The 21,761-nt window shown below is 33.3% G+C and overlaps 1 protein-coding gene across 2 annotated transcripts in view; it reads left to right on the plus strand.

The window, feature by feature from the left end:
* The window catches only part of LOC140434418 (rho guanine nucleotide exchange factor 17), an 81,659-nt gene extending 60,269 nt beyond the window's left edge, over window positions 1-21,390 (plus strand). Inside the window, exons 9-13 of one of the 2 annotated variants that reach the window (XM_072522671.1) lie at window positions 291-549; window positions 7,034-7,336; window positions 12,392-12,459; window positions 15,448-15,771; window positions 20,664-21,390. In XM_072522671.1, the coding sequence (XP_072378772.1) occupies window positions 291-549; window positions 7,034-7,336; window positions 12,392-12,459; window positions 15,448-15,771; window positions 20,664-21,064 (1,355 nt within the window). In that variant the 3' untranslated portion in view covers window positions 21,065-21,390. Of the gene's footprint in view, window positions 1-290; window positions 550-7,033; window positions 7,337-12,391; window positions 12,477-15,447; window positions 15,772-20,663 lie in introns of those variants that run through there. The other variant, XM_072522672.1, reaches the window with a different exon arrangement.
* The last annotated feature ends 371 nt before the right edge of the window (window positions 21,391-21,761 follow it).

The raw sequence follows: 21,761 nt of genomic DNA on the forward strand, positions 1-21,761 counted from the left end.
TTCAGTTTTTTACCTAGTCTAGAGACGGTGTTTCTATTTTTTGCAACACCCAGTATATGTTGTTTAAGTAGATACTTTCAAAATAAACAAAGAATGCAAGTTCAGTGAAATATTTCATAGTCTGTCCGGAACACAGACTTGACAGAAACATCAGGGTATTCGTTGCTATCTACAAATCTAATTATAACAAAAATTTTCATTTTAGAACTGTGGAAAGCTTTAAGTATCTTGTATCATTCAATTTGATCTAGTATAATTAAAATTACATCTTTACAATTATCATTTTTTAGCGACATCAACTGATCGAGTCCCAAGTCCTGAATTACTAGCCACAGTACCTATAAGGAAAACTAGAGCAGGTCTCCAGTTTACCTGTGCTGCCCCCACTGTAGGTTACAAATCTAAAGACGTATGGGTGTGCAATAGCGATGGGTACGTTGGGCAAGTGTGTGTTTTAAGTTTACTGCCAGAGCCTAATGTTACGTCCTGCAATGGAGTGTGCAATAGGAAAATAGTATGCATTGCATCAGTACCAGGTATTAATAACAGGTAAGACACAAGAAACAATAAAAGTGAAATATTCTTTTTCTTTAAATAGCGATGCTATTCGCGGCATGACAAAAAAGGTATAGAATCGTCAAAGCTACATTGATTATAATTTCGAACAAAAGTAGAGATTAAAATATGAATCAATGTTCGTGTTTGTACAGGATTTTTCACTTCGACTAAAGAAATAGGTATTTATTCTGAAATGTTCGTCTCAAATCTTAAGTAAAGTGCATCGTTTTATGTCATTCCGTGGTCAACTAAGCGGCCAAGTTATGCCAACTTCCATAAAAATTTTGACTTGGTTCATTTTTTCACACATATTCTGTCTGTTCTTCCTATATTCATCACATGCTTCTGGTCGGCTTTGCCCCGAGCAGCGCACCAGGACCGGATTTAAGAATCATAGCACTGAAATATACGCACACACAACAATTGCCTGCGGGTGTATAAAAGAAAAATACTATAAAAAACCAACATATATCAAAAACTCATTGTCGATAGCTTATCTATATTTATCAATTTTCAATAGCTTCCATTGTAAACACATTCTTTGGGAAATAAAGATCATTATAAAGTCATTAGGAGAAGCGAATCAGTTTTAATCCCGATTGTCCACGCAAAGCAAACATGTCTCTTTGTCGATTTGGGTGCTGGCTATTAGACCAAAAACTTGTTGGCAAAAACTATGAAAGCCAAATCTATTTTATTTTCGCAAGCGGATGAAAATACCTACATCAAGGAGCCGTTGCTAGTATCTATCGTGAATTTCAAACAGGACATGATTCTTAAGTCCGTGTTAGACGGTCAAATATTTGATCAAACTAGTTTGACCAAACCAAAAAATTGACAGCATATGACGTCACATCCTGAGTTTGATCAAATCCTCTAAAAATAGAGGATCTTCTATTTGTCAAGGTCAGTTTGATCAAACTTTAATTTTGATTGGTCGAAAAATATTTAAGACAAATGAAAATCAGCAATTAGACATAAGGTGATGAAATTCACTTTCTTTTTTTCTTTGGTTGATAATTTGTGGTTTATTTGTCTTCCTATTTTGTTATAAAATAAAAATTTTAAAATATATTGGAGACTGGAATAAGTTAAGTTACTACTAATAAATATGCAAAAAAAGACGATTAATTTCATTAACATACGTCAATTTGATCAAATTTGAATGATCGTGTGACAGGTAGATTTTTAAAATTTGAACAAACTGTAATTATGACGTCATTACGTCAGTTTGCTCAAACTAGTTTGATCAAATATTTGACCGTCTGACACGGACTTTAAGTCCGTGTCAGACGGTCAAATATTTGATTAAATTAGTTTGACCAAACCAAAAAATTGACAGCATATGACGTCACATCCTGAGTTTGATCAAATCCTCTATAAATCGATGGCCTAACTGTAATAACCTGTATCTGAAATAAGTAAATTTTACAGGAGAGACAAAATATGATTTTAAACAAAAATTATTAATGAACAGAAGACTTTTTCTTGACCTTAAAATGAATAATTTCATTTTTTAGTAAATAAAAGATGAAAAAGTACATTTTGCAGTATTTTGAGTTTTTTTGTGTAGATACGGGGTATTGTCAAAAATGTTGTGACATAAATTTTAGATATGGGTTTTTAGTATTAATTTAACAGGTGGTAAAAACAAAACGAAAATTGGTACAAAACAATTTTATTAGAAGTTACAAACATTATGTAAAGTAAAACAGTAAAAAAATATGTAACTTAAACTTTAAAGGGAAATTAGGTTTAATAAATATAACTTTCTAAAAACAAATAACAACTAAACTAAAAACTTTTAAGATATCTACCTAAATCTTCTTATCTTTGGGTAAATTGTTGTAAAACATGTGACAGTCGGTAGGTAAAAGTACCTGAAGGTCTTGCAAATGAGTATAGTTACCACTCTTTATACTTGTCTTTGGTTGTGCAAGTTAGGGTACGACGACATTTCTAGACCTTTGGGATTGACAGGCCCGTACAGGTAATGGCTTAAATTCATCTTTGAAATTAGTTTTGAACAAAATTTCTTTTTTCTCTGGATCGTACATTAACACCCTGAGATCTGTGACGGTCGGATCGTTCTTTATCTTTACAGGTCGAATACTTCTATACGCAAGTTCGCAGGATGCATAGTTTTTAAAAAATGTTTGAGTAAGCATCTGCGCTTTAAATGGAGCTGGTTTTATCCGCGCTTCTTCAGTACATGTTATATAATCGTGTGGAAGAAAAATAATGATGGATAATGATGGAAGCAAAAGTAGATGCACACACATCTCCTTCTATTTTAGCCCACCAATAATTAAAGCCTTCATGGTTTTTTAAGTTAGACATAGTAAAATTGTGAATTTTACCTTTAGCCTTCTTCTTTCTGCGTCTTACTCTAATTTCTTCATTTAGTTTATCTTCAGCTGAGCTCCACGCACTGTCTGTTTTCTTTTTATTATTAGAAGTTTTATCTGAAAAATCGGAAACTTCTTCAAGGATATAGTCGTCGTTGTTTTGATTGGAATCCTCAGAGGTGATGCTTGAACCGGGGTTAGGGTGCAAATTGGCATTTCCAATAAAGGAGTTTTCTTTAAATAAGTATCGGGATTAGTATTTTCTGTTACTTTATCTGTTTCTACAAGGTGCTCATGTGCGACTTCACCGAGGACTTCATCTTGAAATATTTGCTGTTGAACGTTGCTCAGCAAAAAGGAGTTATTTTAAGTATCATGCTTATCAGTAGTATCTCGAAAATCTCCTTCTATCGGTATTAGGGTCCCATCTGTGGCACTTGCTTTATGCACTGAACTCAGTGAATACAGCAGTTTCAGAAACTTGCTTGTTACTGCTAGGAGGCTGTTGATTATTTTCTTTTCGATTTAAAACCATAGACAAGATTCTGTGTGATCGAGTTGCCTGCATCTGAAAAAAAAAACATAATTAAGATAACTTAATCTTATACAGATTGTAAAAGGTATGAGCACAAATATTTTAATGGATAATAGGGCAAGTCAAAACAAGAAAAAATGTTGATAAAACATAGGGCTAATAAATCTCTTATTTGTACTAATATCTATTACACCCTGTATACCTAACTGAGGTTTTTATTTTTAAATTTTTCTCAGTGTAGACTAGATTCATATTAAAAACAGTTCCCTTAGATTAAATTTTGGTTAAATAAACTAAAATATCAATCCCGCTACTTTAGCAGGACAAAAACAGCTTTCGCTTTTTTATTTCCATTTTTTAGTCACGTAATGCACAATGTTATAATAATAGCCCGTATCTACTAAAAATTAGTATGCAAATCTGTTCACAACAAGAATTCAATATCCCGTATCGTAAGGTCTCACAATATGAGACCCTTTTATCAAGTTATAATATCCTAGGTTACTTAAAATTTATAAAAATAGCAGCAGAAATATATTTTTAATAAAAATAGTGGTAAAACTTACCTTTGAAATATAATTAATTCACTGAACAGCTAAACAAACTCACACACGTGTAGGTTGTAGAAGAATGAAATGTACAACTGACAGATACGGGATATTTTTATGCGCATGTCTTCTGACGAGCAATACGGGATATTAAATAAAAGCAATTTTCAAGGCTTCCTTATTTTTTGTATGATACAGGGTTTTTACACAACATGCTACGCAACCCAACAAACCTGATGCAATGAAAGTCTCAAAATCTCAAAATTTTCAGATACGGGGTATTGCAGTTAGGCCATCGAAATAGAGGATCTTCTATTTGTCAAGGTCAGTTTGATCAAACTTTAATATATAAGACAAAAAATATTTAAGACAAATGAAAATCAGCAGTTAGACATGAAGGCGTGAAGAAATTCATTTTCTTTTTTTCTTTGATTGATAATTTGTGGTTTATGTGTCTTCCTATTTCGTTATAAAATAAAATTTTAAAATATCTTGGAGACTGGAATAAGTTTCTACATAATTGATTTATATCGAGAAAGAAGATGTTTATATAATGCCGAGCATCCACATTATTATAAAAAAATCCTTTCAGTCTTTTTATTTTTATTGTGGATAAAAAAATTCGAATCGTAATTAAAGCACAAGCAACTAATAAATATGCATAAAAGATGATTAATTTCCATCGAGTTAGAATCTATAGAGAGGGCATCACGTGACTAAAAACGACCTAACTTCGGCCATATTGTGTTGCCACTTTTGACAGATCGTATATGTTTATTTACGTTGGTTGTTTTTCGAATATTTTTAGTTTTATAATACTTTTATAGAAACTGTAATAGTATATTGTGATAGTGCATAATAATGGTTTCTTGTTCTCAACGTAGTTGCAGTGGCAGAAGCGGTATTAATAAAAAATCTTCAGGAATATCGTTCCACAGGTTAGTATACAAACATGTAAACAAAGGAATGGCCCGTACTTCAGAGAATAAATTAATAGTATTTGACTGTATTAATTTATCTTTATGTATAATATATCGTGTTTTTAGTGTTTACCGAGGGATAAATAAATCATAGTTTATTAAAAATGTATTGCACTTTTTTAGATTATGATTAAATCTTCTGAATAACTAGTCATATTTTTATAGTAGTTTTAATATTATTGAGTCCGGCCATGATCCCACCGCCATATTGGTTTCACAGTTAGCCACGCCTACCTACGCCGTTTTTAGTACATACGTTAATATGCTCATAGCTTCTCCATAGATTCTAACTCGATGTTAATTTCATTAACATACGTCAATTTGATCAAATTTGAATGATCGTGTGACAGGTAGGTTTTTAAAATTTAAAAAACTGTAATTATGACGTCATTACGTCAGTTTGCTCAAACTAGTTTGATCAAATGTTTGACCGTCTGACACGGACTTTAGTGTGCAAGTAAAACGTGTGGTGTTATGTATTGAACTATCATCTGAACTTAAAAAATGATGGCAGCTTGACTATTACTGTGGAAAAAGTTTCGAAAATGTGAGGTGTGAGTGTTCGCAAAATTTATGACATCCGCGAAGAGGTCCAGCAAGGCTAATTGAAACCGGTACAAAAAAAGGAAGAAAAACAAGAATCCTTACGATGAGGGAGAAAATCTCAAATAAGGAAAATTGTCCATGATTTCTTTTTGGAAAACAGAGTGAAAGATGATGAGGACCTACCAGCTTTTTCAATAACCACATTTCGTAGGGTACTAAATGACATGAGTTTTGAATATGGTAAAAGAGGTCGAGATTCGATAATGATGGAAAGAAAAGATATATCATGGATACACAAGTATCTCAGACAAATAAAAACATTGTTTCAGTCAAAAAGGAATGGAGGAACACAACAATCAAGAATCCACGAGATGCCTTCATAAAAGGGCTCTCTACTCTAATGAAAGCTCCAACCCAAATAGGTCTTTGGTTTTTTCTTCTTCATGCTGGAAGCGAAACTAGTTTTGTGGCATGGGCCGAATTAACTTTCTTGGCCAGAAAGGAAACCGCAGATTACCACGACGAAATGGACGGGGATCTATATGAAGAATATATGGTTTGAGAAGACGTTAATTTCAAACTTGCCGAAAGACAAAGAAAACGTTGTCGTTTTGGATAACGCGTCATACTACTCCTGCATCGAAAAGAACATTTTCTTCGGGGAAGATTACCTAAAAAGTGAATTACTGGATACTGCGGCTGCATTTAGAGATGAGTACGACAAGTACAAAATTGAAACGATTGCGGAAAAATATGGCGTTAAGATTTTGAGACGTCTTACCATTGCGAGCTGAACCCGATTGGGATGGTGTGGAGTCAATTGAAAAGGTATGTGGCTTCAAACATCGTCGTTTTTAAAGAAAAAACGGTAGAACGGTTGATAAAAGAAGCTTACCAACGCGTATCTAAAGAGCAGTGGCATAATTATGTGAACCTCGTCAATAAAGTAGAAGAAAAAATGCTTGCGGTGGACAATTTTCAGGAAGATATTGAACCGGTGGTAATTATTATAGGAGATGATTCAGAGAATGAGGACGATTTAGATATGGATTGCGCTTAGTATTAATTAACGAGAAATATCTCTGTTTTTTTTTATTCTCTTATTTAATTCAGGTAAATTAATGAGAAGATTTTTGAAACGAAGCTCGTACGGTTCTGATTTCTCAGTCTATCGTCAAACTACCACAGAGATCTTATTTTAAATTCGATCCTAAACAATTATTGGGTTTATCGATCGGTACAATGCTTCATTGTGGGCGTTGATGCAGAATGTGGAGGGGAGACTAGGAAAAATATGATTTTGATCTCTGTCTATAAGTGGAAACATAATGTTAGTATCTCTAGCTAATTTTGTAATGCGAACTTACTTTATATATACTTTCTCCTTTCACATGTCAACTTTATATATCAGTTCTCTTCGTTATTTAGTATAACATCCTTTCCTATTTTTCTTCAAGTTTTGTCGTTAAAAGTTTAAAGTACAGATTTGAAAATGTAAAAAGAATAACTTATTTTTAGAACATCGACAAATGGAAATAAAAAGGTGGGAGGAGAACCAAAGGAACATAAGATGATGAATTTCGATAGCAGTTCATCGAGTGATGAAGACGAAAACTGTGATAATGAAATAAACGAACAACCCCAACATATAGTAGATTCAGAAGTGTGTAGTGTAGAAAATGATGAAGCGGACAATTATCAATCGACCATGTGGTTGGGCACTGAAGATGGTTGTATATACATATACAACTGTAGTGACAACATTAGGATTAAGAAAAATAAAGGAAAATTACAATTAGGAGCTTCTATTTTAAGTATAATGTAAGTATATGTATTTTTCGGAACATTAAATTTAAAGTACTACATTAATATTAACATAAGGCCAGTAAGGGTAGTGGGAACACTTATTTCAATTTCAAATGTGTTAAAATATTTTGTGAACAATAATTGTAATTAGATTTTTCGTATATTTTTATGCTAATAAGCAAATATTTTCATTTAACCCAATATAAGGCTATATTTATACTAACAAATCGCGGATCGATGATATTCGGCGCAATATATTTTACCGTTAAGTCTCTGATAGTAGAAATATCTTTTTTCGACGTTTTGTTCTGGTTAGTAATAGCCAAACCTTTTCTCATTTCTGCGAATCATATTCTATTTCATCTTGTTTTTAAAATGGAACGAGAACTTAATAGAGCAAGTCATTGAAAACAACAGAGGCCTAAAATGTCTAAGACCAACACTGGGTGTCCAAAAAATCATCAAAATTAAAGACACCAATAATAAGGAGGAAAAGTATAATATAAAATAACAAAGATAGTCGAAGACTTCTACAAAAACGTCAGAAGAAAAATAAAAAACATGGGATCAGAGGTACTACCAAATATAGAGGGATTCGAAATACAAAGGGCTTTAAAAGAGCTAAAGAATAATAAAGCTCAAGGAAACGGCGGTATAATTGCTGAGCTCTTGAAACAAGCAAGACAGTAACAATCCCTATACTATCAGAGCTATTTAATAGATGTCTCCATAGTAGCAAAATCACTTAAGACTGGAACGAGAGTCTAGTAATACTCTAGACAAAAAAGAGGATAAATGTGACCTAAAGAGTTATAGACCTATATAGTTGCTCAGCCAAGTATCTATCTATCTATCTATACAGCCCTTGCTATCCAATTTTGGACATAGGCCTCCTCTTCATTCTTCCACGTCTCTCTATTGTAGGCAGTTTGTATCCACTTCGGGCCTGCGTGTTTCTTCAAGTCATCTGACCATCTCATTTTTTTGACCATCAGCCAAGTATACAAACTGTTTATGAGAGTTATTAACAATTGGTTGACTTAACCAAAAATTAAACCAACAATTTTAACAACCGGTTAAACAGGCTGGTTTTCGCCAAAGATAAGTACATCAGACCATCTGCTTACAATGAGAACACTGATCAAGAAGGCAAATGAGTGCCAACTACCCGTATTTCTTGCCTTCGTAGACTATGAAAAGCCATTTGATAATATCGAGATGTGGACCATAGAACATCATCATCACTGGCTCGACAACCCTTTTTGAATCTTGGCCTGTTCCAGGATTCTTTTCCATTCTGATCTCTTTCGTGCTTTTTTTCTCCAGTTTTTTATTTTTCAGGTTGTTATATCATTTTCTATTTGTTCTAAGTATCTCAGCTTCGGTCTTCCTCTTGTTCTTTTTTCTACTCTCATCTGTTTGAATATTTTGTTTGGTATTTCGGCTTCTTCCATTCTTTCTACATGTCCTATCCAACGCAGCCGTCCTATTTTAATGAATGTTATAATATCCGTATCCTGGTATATTTTGTATAGTTCAGAGTTGTATCTTCTTCGCCATATTCCGTTTTCTTTTGTGCCCTTATATATGTGTCGCAAGATTTTTCTTTCGAAGGTGGCTAACAACGTTTCCTCTCTTTTAGTGAGTGTCCAGGTTTCTGAGCCGTATGTGAGTACCGGTCTTATTAGTATATTGTTCGAAAGTATCGAAAATACCTATTCAGTCATAATAAATATATTTAAATCCGTAAAATAGTTTCGAAACACAATTCAGATTTCTGTTCGAAATACGTTTGAGTTTAATCTCATTTTGATGGATAAATTAAATAAATACTAAAATTGTAGCTTCTCATTTAATTAATAAATATTTAACAAACAGTTCTCATAGTAAGTGTTCAAAATGTGCTCCATCTACTTCCTGACAGTAATGCATTCTATTTCTAAACTCTTGCCGTACTCGGTCACATGTTCAAATGTGTCGGGGAAAATGGCCGTACATTCTTCAACAATTCGTTGCTTGTCAAATGTCAATATTGCCGGGTGCTGTAGCGTAAACTTTAGATTTCAAGTATCTCCACAGAAAAAAATTGAACGGTATGAGGTCCGGTGAACGAGCTGGCCATTCTATCGTACTTCGTCGTCCAATCCATCTACCACGATATTCCTTATATATGTAACGTCTTACTGCACCATAATGGTGTGCAGGAGCACCATCTTGTTGAAACGTTATTTCCAAGTTACCGAATCCATCTGGATTATCCTTCAGAATTTTAAGTATTAACGGTTCAATTGCGTTTTGTAACATCTCCAGATACACTTCACCGGTTAAGTTAGTATTGAGAAAGACAGACCCAACTATGTGGTTTCCCAAAATACCTACCCGAACATTTATTTTTTTGGAAATTGAGTATATTATGTTTTACAAAACACGTGAGGATTTATGTCACTCCAATAACTCACATTGTGTGTGTTAACATTTCCATTGAGAGGAAAAGTACTTTCGTCACTAAAACAACTTGTTTTTATATAATCGGGCTGTTGGTTAAATTTATTGGACATATTTTCACAGAATTCTAGTCTTCGGTCGGGGTCATCATCTGAAAGTTTGTGCACAATTTTTAATTTCTATGGATGAAATTTGTTTTCAGCCAACACTCGGTGTACTTTCTTTTGAATGATTCCATAGATAGATGCAACTTGGGCAATAGAAGAAGTAGGATTCACTACCATTTCTGAAATTATGTAAATTTTTTGTCATCACTAATTGTTGGTCGACCACATCGTTTGACATCTTGAACACTACCTGTTTGATTAAACTTCCGAAGAAGCTTCCTCAATTAACTTCTAGATGTAGTTCGATCGGGATACCTCTCATTAAAAAGACGTTCAGCTGCATGGAAATTATTTTCACGTTTACCAATTATTAACACAGCTGCTACTTTGTCGGCTACAGTACGTACCATTTTGCCTTTGTAAAAATTTAAAAGTCTCGTTAAACAATAATTAGACTAAATATTAACTAAGAACAACTTGACTAAACTTGAATTGATTAAACTAAGCAGAAACAGAAACTAAATATTTCAGTATAAACGCTTTTGCAAACTAAAAATAACTAGAGAATTGACTAAACTAAGCAGAGACAGAAACTAAATATTAAGCTATAAATGCTTTTGCAAACTAAAAACAACTAGACAATTGACAAACGTTAACTTTTTTGATAAATAACCAAAGGTGGACGTTAGAATTTTTATTAATTAAATGTCAAACTAGAATTTATTAGTATTTATTTAATTTATTCGTCAAAATCATCTTTATTCCAAACAAAATTAGTATGAATAGGTATATTAAAATAATTGTAGTTTCGCATTTAATTAATAAATATTCTAACGTTCGCCTCTGGTTGATTGTCAAAAAAGTTGAAAACGTCAATTTTTTGACAAGTAACCAGAGGCGGAGGTTTTAATATTTATTCATTAAATGCGAAACTACAATTTTAGTATTTATTTAATTTATTCATCAAAATGAGCTTAAACTCAAATAAAATTAGTATGGTTGAATAGATATTTTCAATACCTTTCAAGTAGTTACACTTGCCATAAGGTCCTATTTAAAATTATCTGTCACAGTGGCGCTGTAACGTCATCTGTCACTATTACGTCACTTGTTATAACTAGTTAAGAAGCCTACGTCTGTTTATTACCTCCCTCCAAATTTCACTATTATAAGTATAACAGTTCAAAAGATATGAGGGGGGAACGGACTTTTGACTAGCACTGTATATAATATTATATGAAAACGCATCTATTATAGTACAACTAGGTGAAAATACAAATCCCATCCCTACTAAGAGACGAGTTACACAAGTCGACGTAATATCTCCAAAGCTTTTTAATCTAGCCCTAGAATACGTCTTCTAAACTACAAATTGGTCAACATATGCATCAACTTTAATTGTTCCTGTGTAATTGTTTAATTGATGTGTAATAAGTTAAACCACCTCAAATTCGCTGAAGACATCGTGATTATACCAAGCACATTCGAGAAATTAAAAATTATGATCGAGGAACTCACAGACAGCTCCCAATACTTTGGCCTAAAAATGAATATGACAAAAACAAAAACAATGACAAACACAGACGACCCCAGCAATATCTTGGTAATATTTTACTTCTTGAAAAAATTATGTGAGGTGGTAAATGAGAACCATCGGCGATAATGCAACAGTTGAATAATAGATTTTCACGACCTCTGCCACGAATACATTGATAAAGCGCTATATTTTTTTGGCCGATGTCAACGACCTTAATTTTTGAGATGTCCGTACAAAAGCCAGACTAGTCGCAGTTAAAGAAAAGTTCAGGCATTTGATCAAATGAATTTTCTTTTACAATTCGTTGTAATTTATTGTAATGGTCGGCGACAACAAATGGATGAGAAGCATGGGTCCTTTTATTTTGTAAACTTTGTGGTTTCTCAGGGGAGTGGAAATGTTTGAAGATGATTCTCAACTTCTTTTGATATGGCATTATGTAGACCAGTGCCGAGGGTTTCCAATGACGTTTTTCTTCCATTTGTTCGGTTGAATATAACGTTTCTTGGAACGCCATAATATTCCGAAGCAGAGCTATAAGAACATTGGCGGTTCTTGATGTCGTTAAAATTTATTTTGACCTGAAACGAGAAAGTGAGTATCAACTTTCCGGAGTGGAAATCGAAACGTCAAAAAGAAATATAAAATGTAATTTATCTTACAATCAATTGGGGCCTAATTCCATATAAATATAATATTTAGATATGCCACAAGAAAACAGTTTCAAAAAAATTAAAAGTAAGATAGTCCAGAAAATTTGGAATCTTTTATAAAAGCGGCAATATTTGCTTTCTAAATTGGAAGGGGTTCTATAAATAAATGACCTGGCTTCTATAAATAACTTCTATAAATTCTATTCTATAAATTGTATAAAATCAGTACTTTTTACACGTAATTATTTCGTCATTTCTAAAGGATAATAATTTTATTAACAATTGTAAGCACGTTCCATTTATTTTTTGATTTATTTATTTCTTACAGATATCTGGATAACAGGGTTTATGTATCATTAGCAAACGGAGATATTACTGTATATGACAGAGATTCTGGTAAGCTATTTACAAAAGTTAGTATGCTATTTTTTCAGTTTTTGATATTTAGTTATGATAGTTCCATAATTCAACATTGAATCTCTTAAATTCGCTCAAGAGATAACTTGTGCAAACTGCTAATCAAAAATCACCAAAACTTTCATGTAATATTATCCTACATAACAGTTTTGGTTTTGTTTTTTCACAACATCAGTACAAAGCGGAGTCAGACAGGGTGACTCGTTAAGCCCACTTCTCTTTAATATAATAATGGACGAAATAATACAAGACGACCCCGCATTAATCGCATTAATCTTCAATTCTACAATGTGATAATATCATCAGAAAAAAACAAATTTATGACAACATCTAAATACCCACTACGATGTAAAATCGAAATTGATGGGAAAATAATAAAGCAGGAAGCAAGGTTTAGATATCTGGAAATAGATATAACTAGTTACGGAGTTGTTGAAGAAGAAGTACGACAACAAAGCTTAAAAGCAAGTAAAGCGGCGGGAACTCTTAATGACACAATCAGGACAAATAAACACCTAAAACAAGACACAAAAACAAGAATCTATAAAGCAGCATTTAAACCTATATTAACATACACGGCGGAGACACGACCTGACACATCTAAAACGAGACGACTACTAGAATCAACAGAGATGAAAATACTCCGACTAATATCAGGGAAAAGTCTGTTGGATAAGGAGAGAAGTGAAAACATAAGAAGAGCATGCAATATAGAAGACATAAATTGATGGGTGACGAAACGGAAACATTAGTAGAATGGCAGAGGATAAGACAGTACGAATATCACGAGATAAGTCACCAAATGGACGAAGAAGTATTGGCAGACCAAGAAAAAGATGGTGCGATAATTTAAACAATTTAGAAGGCTAATAGTGAAGAAGGAACAGGCTTTAAGTCTACATACAAGAAGGAAGAAGAATAAGAAGTAACAGTTTTGGGGAACTATTTCATTGGTGCATAGGTAGCTCAATTGTATATCGGCCTTTGGTGCCGAATGATGTGGGTACGACCTGCACTACAAAAATCAAAAAGGTACTGCTTGGGTCGCTGCTTCGAAAGCTCTAACAAACCACAAAGATTTCATCTGTCTAGTATAGCTCCCCTATACTTAGTCGTTCCGACTCGACGTTAAACTGTAGGCCCCATATATCTGCGGATGAGTTGTCTACGCTCAAAATTGGGTATATAACGTTAAGAAAATTTTTATTGCTATATACCCTGCGGTCAACAATACCACATTTGTAAATACAGTACGTACATAATCAGGGAGTACATAATGTGAGAACTCATGTTTTTAAACCATCATATTTGGTGCTTAATTTTCGATCCATTCCTATCTCCACTCCGTACAAAAGTATAACCATCCAGCATAGTACCCTCAGCGCACTAGCTGTGAGTCACCACAACTTTCTCCATCAATCTACCTATACCAGCTTTCTTAACAACGTGTGCAGCTGGTCTACGGTTCCGTTGTACGTTCAGTCCAAGATAATGCGCACTCCCGTTAGCCACAACCAGATTTTGTCGTCCCCCTAACAACATTATTTCTGTTTTTTAAGCCACTTCCATTAATCTGTTAGTGGTTCTAAAAATGGATAGTGCTTGAATGAACACGAGTTTGTTTTTGAATGTTTCTAGTTTCGATTTGAATATTTCTATATCTTAAACGCTTCGCTATTCTAGAATCAAGTGCAAAATTCAACATCATATGCTAATATGAAAAACTATCATATTTAGTATATGGTTAATAAAAAAAGCTTCTAGAACACATCAAGTTTACCCTATTCTTGGATTAAATTCCTGAACCTTATTTACGTATTCGATATCTGTTCCAAAAGTATCCGAAATTCATTTAAAACTTCGCTTTACCATTCGTTGTCTAGCTCAATGCATAGCTCGAAATAATCCCTATTCGATTTAACAACACGCATCCGTCACTTTAGTCACTGAAGCAGTTCTAAAGTTTGCTCGTTGTAATGAACTTTAATCTACCATCGCAGTTTAAAAAAAAAAAGTCGCAGTGTACTACATCGGTACCGGAGAGAAACTGGCGTATGCTGCAATCTTGTGTTTTGGCAAAAATTATTGCACAACATTCGATAAATGACAAATTAACATGATGAAAAAGCTAGATGCGACTCGCTCAAAAATAGAACAGTGTTCTTCTCGGTGAGTCAAGCAATCTTTTTAGACCTTAAAAATAAAATTCTTTGTTGATTGTCTAAACTTTTCGAACGTGTGTATAGTGCACAACACGTTTATAATAAAAAATAAATGGCGATTAAAAAAGTAAATAATAATTAACATAAACGATCAGATGAAAGATGGAATTTTGAAATGAATTTGGCACACATACGAATAATTTTCAAATTCTTGGTTAGAATTTTCGAAATAAAATTTTTCGACATTTCAAGATCGGTCTCTAGTTCTCAATCGCAATCTCACATTTACTCACGGAATTTTCCGATGTTAGTGTACTGGAAGGTCGATCAGAACGCAGATAACTATCGACATACCTACGGTCATTTTTAAACCGATTAAATCATTCTTCTATTTGTATTTTATTCATATATTTATCTTATAAACAAAAGCATACTATTTACACAATTTACATTGGTAACTGCAGTATACAGTAAGTTCGTGAGAGTTACTGATAACGCTTATACTCCACAAAGAATGCACGAAAGGGTTAGCGCGAAGTTATAAACAAAGGTCAGATGCTTTTGCCATAGATCTCGTATAAGATACTTATAAACCAAAACTGTCTTTAACTTAATCCCAAAACGACTTGTAAAAACAAATGGTTTACGAAATTATGACTAAACGATTGCTAAGCCATCGTTTGATATTATTTGCTTCGATTTTGGTTACTAATGTTTTCAAACAACTAATTTAAATTAGAAACATATATTTTTTTATTTATTATATACAGCAACTATTACCTATACTAAAAGTGATTGTTTTCAGCTGGGACTTGGAACTCATCTAGTTCAGCGGTATGCACAGTGGGATCTTTAAGTTCTCCAGTTTCCAAAATAGTACCTTACAATGGAAAACTCTGGTGCGGATGTGGCAGTAGCGTGAAAATATTCGATGGCCATTCCCTAGCAGTTGAGAACAGTTTTGTGATTAATAATGATAGTAACAAGTCAATTACGTGTATAGTTCTTAGTGGAAACGGAGTGTGGTTATCACTTCAGAATTCGGCCATTATTAAATGCTACCAAGTGACTACTTTCGAATTAATTTGTGAAATTAATGTAGCTCCGTCTGTGACTAAAATGTTGACAAGTAAGTATTGCTAGCAATATACAGGGTGTCAAGATCTTTTCACAAGGTCGGAAACACTTTTTCTGTTTTTTTTTTAAATATATTCACCACATATATAACAAAAACATCTGGTTGATTTAAGCAACAACCTGTGCTTGTAGATACTGTGATGTTAATTATTTTTTTACTAAACACTTTCAACAATGAACACAAACTAATACACAAATTCGCTTCTAATGACTAATGGTAATCTAAAACTTGTAAGGATATCCATACACATTAAGTATACTGTCTACGTAGTCAAATTCGGTCATGAGGGTCTGGCAGCTATCGGGAATTTGGGTTATACGGTTATGAGGGTTTCCAAGTAGGTACTAGGAAAAAAGCTAGAGTTACTACAAAAATAAATATTTTTGAAATGTGCACAGAAAAAATATTTTAATTTAAATTTTGTGTCACTGTGTGATGAATCAGGCTTTCACTACCGGTGTTTTGTAAAGATACATTGTTATCGGGGTAAAAGTAATTTTTTGCTTTGGCCTTTTATCTTCTAATTAATATTTTTAGTTAAAGTTCTGTTTGACAGTAGTGTAGACAGTGAATCTTTGCACAAGTACTTGTTTTACTTCAAATTTTTCTGAGGTAAATATCTTATGTAAAAATAAAAAAGCTAAGTTATTTGTGGACCACTTTTTATTGTTCTTTGTTATTTATTTTCGCTCTCGTTACGCATTTGTTGAAATTACCGTCTATTTCTTTTCTATTGTACGCAATAATTAATAGGGACAGTTCCGTCTCAGTTATTTCATCATTACCATAAGTAATACTAGAGCCCTAAAGGAGTATTGATCATTTCCAGTCTGATTAGCCAGTCCCTCCTATCCATTACCAACTCGTCTTCACTATTGCTTAGAATGTGTGTCAGACATAAATCTGTACTAATGAAACAGTGAAAAATTTATATCAGCGATATATATATTTCGACTATCAGCAACTTGATAACACTTTAGTTCAAAATTGAAACTGTCGGACCCTAATTTCAAAAAATTTGATGATTGATGCATGTAACGATTTTATTAACATCTTATTTATTGTCTTTATTATTTAAATTATGTACACTTATCACTAAAAACTGAAATGCAACTACTTTAATTTATATTATTTATTTACAACTTGCTTTGTACAACAATAATAACGAATTTATATCACCGACTGCCTGAACCTAAATTATTTCTGTATCTATATTAAGTTCCGTTAAGCTAGAGTTTTCTCTATTTTGCTAGAAGTATGTGGACCGGTGTTTTTACCTTCGATAGTCGATTCTCGATTCATCGGAACCAGTTTAGAATCTTTTACCATTAGCGGCGAAGGGTTTGGAAATATACCTGTCGACGCTCGAATCTTCGGGAAGGTCACAGGTCGGTGACCGGCGGCTAACGTAACAATACTCTACTTTTGACACTTGTGTCATGATACAAGATTAGTAACAAAAAAAAAGAGTGCAAACTAATGTGGAACAATTAATTAAGTTGAAGCCACGGAGGAAGCTACTTGCTGTATCTTCCTCCGTTGTTATTGTTAGTTGTTGCCCTGGAAACCATCAGAGTCTTCTATTTCTAATGCCACACATTGGTTGCATTGCTCCTGTAGTGATCCTTTCCCAAGTTAACTGTTCCTTTTATAACTTGGCTGCACTGTACTGAAGACGACCAATAGTCAGAAATACGTATATACGGTTGCCTTCCATCCATATAGCTATTTTGTTTTCTGTTTTCCTGTTTTGCGAGACATGCCACTACATTTTACTTATATAAATATGGTAAATAAAATCCGTTTTTCTTTTTCATGCATATACCAATTTCAAACGCATAGATTTGTTAGATTAGCTGTTATCTCTCAGGTGCTAGACTCTGTGGTTTTACTTATTTCGCGATTCCTCCTGAGTCCATTATGTCAACATGATCTCTTCAATTGCGGCATCATGTTTGTATCCATCTCAGTACATCCTCGACTACAGTTTCTCTTAATGTATCTTCATTTCTTATTCTATTTCAGAGAGAAATTCTTGTTATGGTTCTTAACACTTTCATTTCTGTAGTTCTCCTCAATCGGTTTGTAAGCTATGTTTCAGCTTTCGTTTCGTCTTCGTGTGTTAGTACTGGCATTACATTTACTTTATATATCCGGATTTTGATCTCAATACTTATATATTTTTTCCTCCATAAGATATCTCTCGAGATTCCCGATATTCTGGCTGCCTTGTCGACTTGATTTATCACTTCCTCTGCAGTTCGTTAATCATTAATTTACATCTAATGGAGCTCTTGGCTATAACCATCGACTGGGATATTAGCAATTAGCACGTTTAGCTTGTGTGCTGTTATGTTGAACTGGTAAGATGGGGCGCTGGGGTCATCTTTATTTTTTGTCATGATTACTGCATCATCCGCATAGCAGAGGACCCTCAAAGCTCAGTTTCCGATTTTGTAGCTAACTTTGGTTTCATTTGCCCTTTCTAGTATGTTGTCCATGATTATGTTAAAGAGATTTGGACCGAGGCTATCTCGATCAGTCCATATTCCGTTTTTATTTTTTTTACACTTCACAATCACATCCTAATCCATATAAATGAAGTTTGACTGATTCAACCACTGTTTTCTAATTTTTAGACACCAGCCTTATTCCTTCTTTCATGACCTAGTAATGCGCGTCATATTGTTTCACTGTACTCTGCTTAGTAGGGCGAAGGCTCTAATTTATTTATTTATTTATTTCGCACATAATATAAAATATATTATTTACTATTTTTATTAGAAATTAACCACAATTTAAGTTAACTTATTAAATTTAAGAATTTATAAGACTTGTTTAATTGAAACCCATCTTACGTCCAGAAAAAATGTATCGGCAAATATATCTACAGTCCATCTAATTTACAAACCGTTGCAAGTCATTATCTAGGTCAGAGATCGAAGTTGACATAGTTGCCAAAGTATAAAAAATTCCTGAATCCATTTTAAATCAAATAGGTCACATAATTATTGCAAAAGTGTACAACAACAGTATACAACAAAATAAATTAATAATTAATGTAAATAAATAGAAACAAAACAAGAGTTAAAAAATAATCTTGTTAAAAACAATTTGAGTCTCTTGTTTAAAAAACAACAGAGTTTAATTAATAGTAAATAATAAAAACAAAACTAAAGTGTCAACACCGCAACTGTCAAATAAGTGTTACCAATTTATGCCAAAATTTCACCTTCGTTCGATTACAGTTACAGTGTGTTCCGAACAAATGTTCTTCATAAAAACGCTTTATAATGCATTTATACAAATTAAATGAAACATATTATTGTGTATTTCAGAAATCTTTAAATATTATTTCTATGCGTATATAATAAAATATGTCTAGTGGCTGTAATGCCAGTGTACTCGGCAGAGTGATTCTAAAAAAGAACACACCTACCGCCTAAATATTTCGTGTTGGTATCATGTGACGTCACGGGCTATGACGCCGATGACGTGCAACGGTTTGTAAATTAGATGGACTGTACACACCATTACACTGTATATTTAAAATACGTATCGTACCAACCGATCTATACCCTGCTTAAATAATTAAGTCGACTTTACACTACATGATTTATCATATGACAATATCATATGAGATTGGTTATGATTCCTCGTTTCTATGATGTTTTAAAAAATCATGTTTACACTGAATAATAAGTTGTGACTTACGATATGAGTGATAATGAGGTTATGTTGATTTTTCTTTTTGTTTCTGGTCATATAGATATTAGACACAGTATAGGTAACAACTATTAGATTTATAACCTATTATAAAGATTTTTGTTTGCATTTCCTTTTTTGCATTTCTCCTGTCTTTTAATAATAATATACCGTCGAACCCATCTATATAAAGTCGAACCTCTTATAAATTTATAAAACGTTCCGACACACAATTGCGTGAATGTCTATCATAATGACATAAGAATAAGACGCGATATTTAAATATGTTGCTGTCCTATCCTGTGACGAACTATAACGAACCGCATAACAATGCTTATGACAAAATCATATGACAAATCACACAGTGTAAACATGTAAATTTCACTACATGACCAAATTAGGTGACAAATTACATGATAAATCGTGTAGTATAAAGTCGACTTTATTATGACTTGTGGTCGAAGAAATCTTTTACGGCATTTTGTACTTCTTCGGCAGACTGAAAACGATTACCTTTTGACGCCTCTTTGAGTGACCCAAAGATGTGAAGATCGCAAGTCGATAAATCGGAACTATAGGGTGGATGCTCTACTAGCTTCTATTTTTTTCGTTGTAGATTTTCTTAAACTACTTTGGCAACATGAGGCCGAACATTGTTGAGCAGAATAATGACACCACGTGATAGCTTCCCTGGACGTTTTGACTTATTGCTTGATGGAGCTTGTTCAAAGTTTATTTATACAGGTTTACGTTGATGTACACTCTAGGGTCTGTAAACTCTACGAGCAAGGATCCTTTATGGTCGAAAACAATATTAACATTACATTTCCCGCAGAATGTGTAACTTTAAACTTTTTTGGTGGCGGAACTAATTTGCATGTTTCTAGCAGTTATTGACGAAAGAAAGTCATTACCGTTTTGCCTGTATTCTATGAGATGTTGCAAAGATAAACCCCATTCACAAACTTTTTTGGCCATCTGACAAAAGGCTAGATACCGATTGCGCACAAACTTTGCTGTAACCCAGCTTGTATACGATACTTTACACAGATTCTATCTATAGTTTCACCAACATTTTCTGAAATTTTTCTGATTGGTAGACTAAGTAAATATTAAAATATAATTTTAAATATTTTGTGGACATTTATAGAAAAAATTAATTTTTTCTTATATTCCAGGTTGCGACGATATAATTCGACAACACAAAGCAGCTTGCCTACGAGTAACAGCTTTGGTAGCTTGTAAAGATCTCTTGTGGATTGGTACTTCGGCTGGAGTACTGCTAACCATGCCTCTTCCTCACATTTCTTCGACAACGACCAAACTTACTACAGTACCTACAGTTAATGGAGTGCCTCACGGTCATACTGGCCACGTAAGATTCTTGACGTCGGTAGAAATGCCAGCCAATGAATTATCTCATAGAATTTCGTATAAATCAAAACAGGAGACGCGATCCAGTGCGAAGTTTTTGGTGATATCTGGTGGCGATGGATACGAAGATTTTAGGACATCTAATATGTCAGAGGTAGCCGGAAGGGAAGATTCTACGAACCATCTTTTACTATGGAATATTTAAGAAAATATCTATTGAACAATAATGTATAATTCAGCATATCAAAAAAGTGTCATTCTGTACAGTGCATTTCTATGAAATATGCAATTTTTATTTAAAGTTTATAGAAAAACAAAGTCTGATGATTCATTTATTCTATTATCTAATAATTTGACTAAAAGTTAAATCGAAACTTGCCTTCCTTGATTGAATTAACCCTTAACAGTATATATTTTAACTAAGAAGTATATATAGATTTTATGAATACTAAATGGAAGAATTTCAGAGTTCCTTGTATATAGAACTACATATATAAATATTTTAAAAATTTCTAATAAATATGTCCTAATCTACAACCCCTTTTTATTTAAAAACCTATAGCACATCAACATCCTGGGATATTATATGGAATTATGATTATATAGTTGAGTATCAAAAATGTAGACACTAAATTCCAGGAAATGGTGGTGACCATGATTATTCTTGGTCTTCCAGTGACGTACAAAATTTTTTTGTAAGAGAGAGAGAGAGATAGCGCTACCTGTATTGAAGAATTTTAAAAAATTATATCTACTATTATTCTGTCCCTAGCGGTAAGAAATTTCTAAAGAAATATGTGGTAGGGATCGCCCATAATGCAACTAAATAATTTAGACATCGGATTATATGGACCAATAAAAATGGAAAATATCCATAAAGTATGCTCAAATTAAATAAAATA

The sequence above is a fragment of the Diabrotica undecimpunctata genome, chromosome 2 (genome assembly GCF_040954645.1).
Source record: "Diabrotica undecimpunctata isolate CICGRU chromosome 2, icDiaUnde3, whole genome shotgun sequence".
Taxonomy (NCBI): domain Eukaryota; kingdom Metazoa; phylum Arthropoda; class Insecta; order Coleoptera; family Chrysomelidae; genus Diabrotica; species Diabrotica undecimpunctata.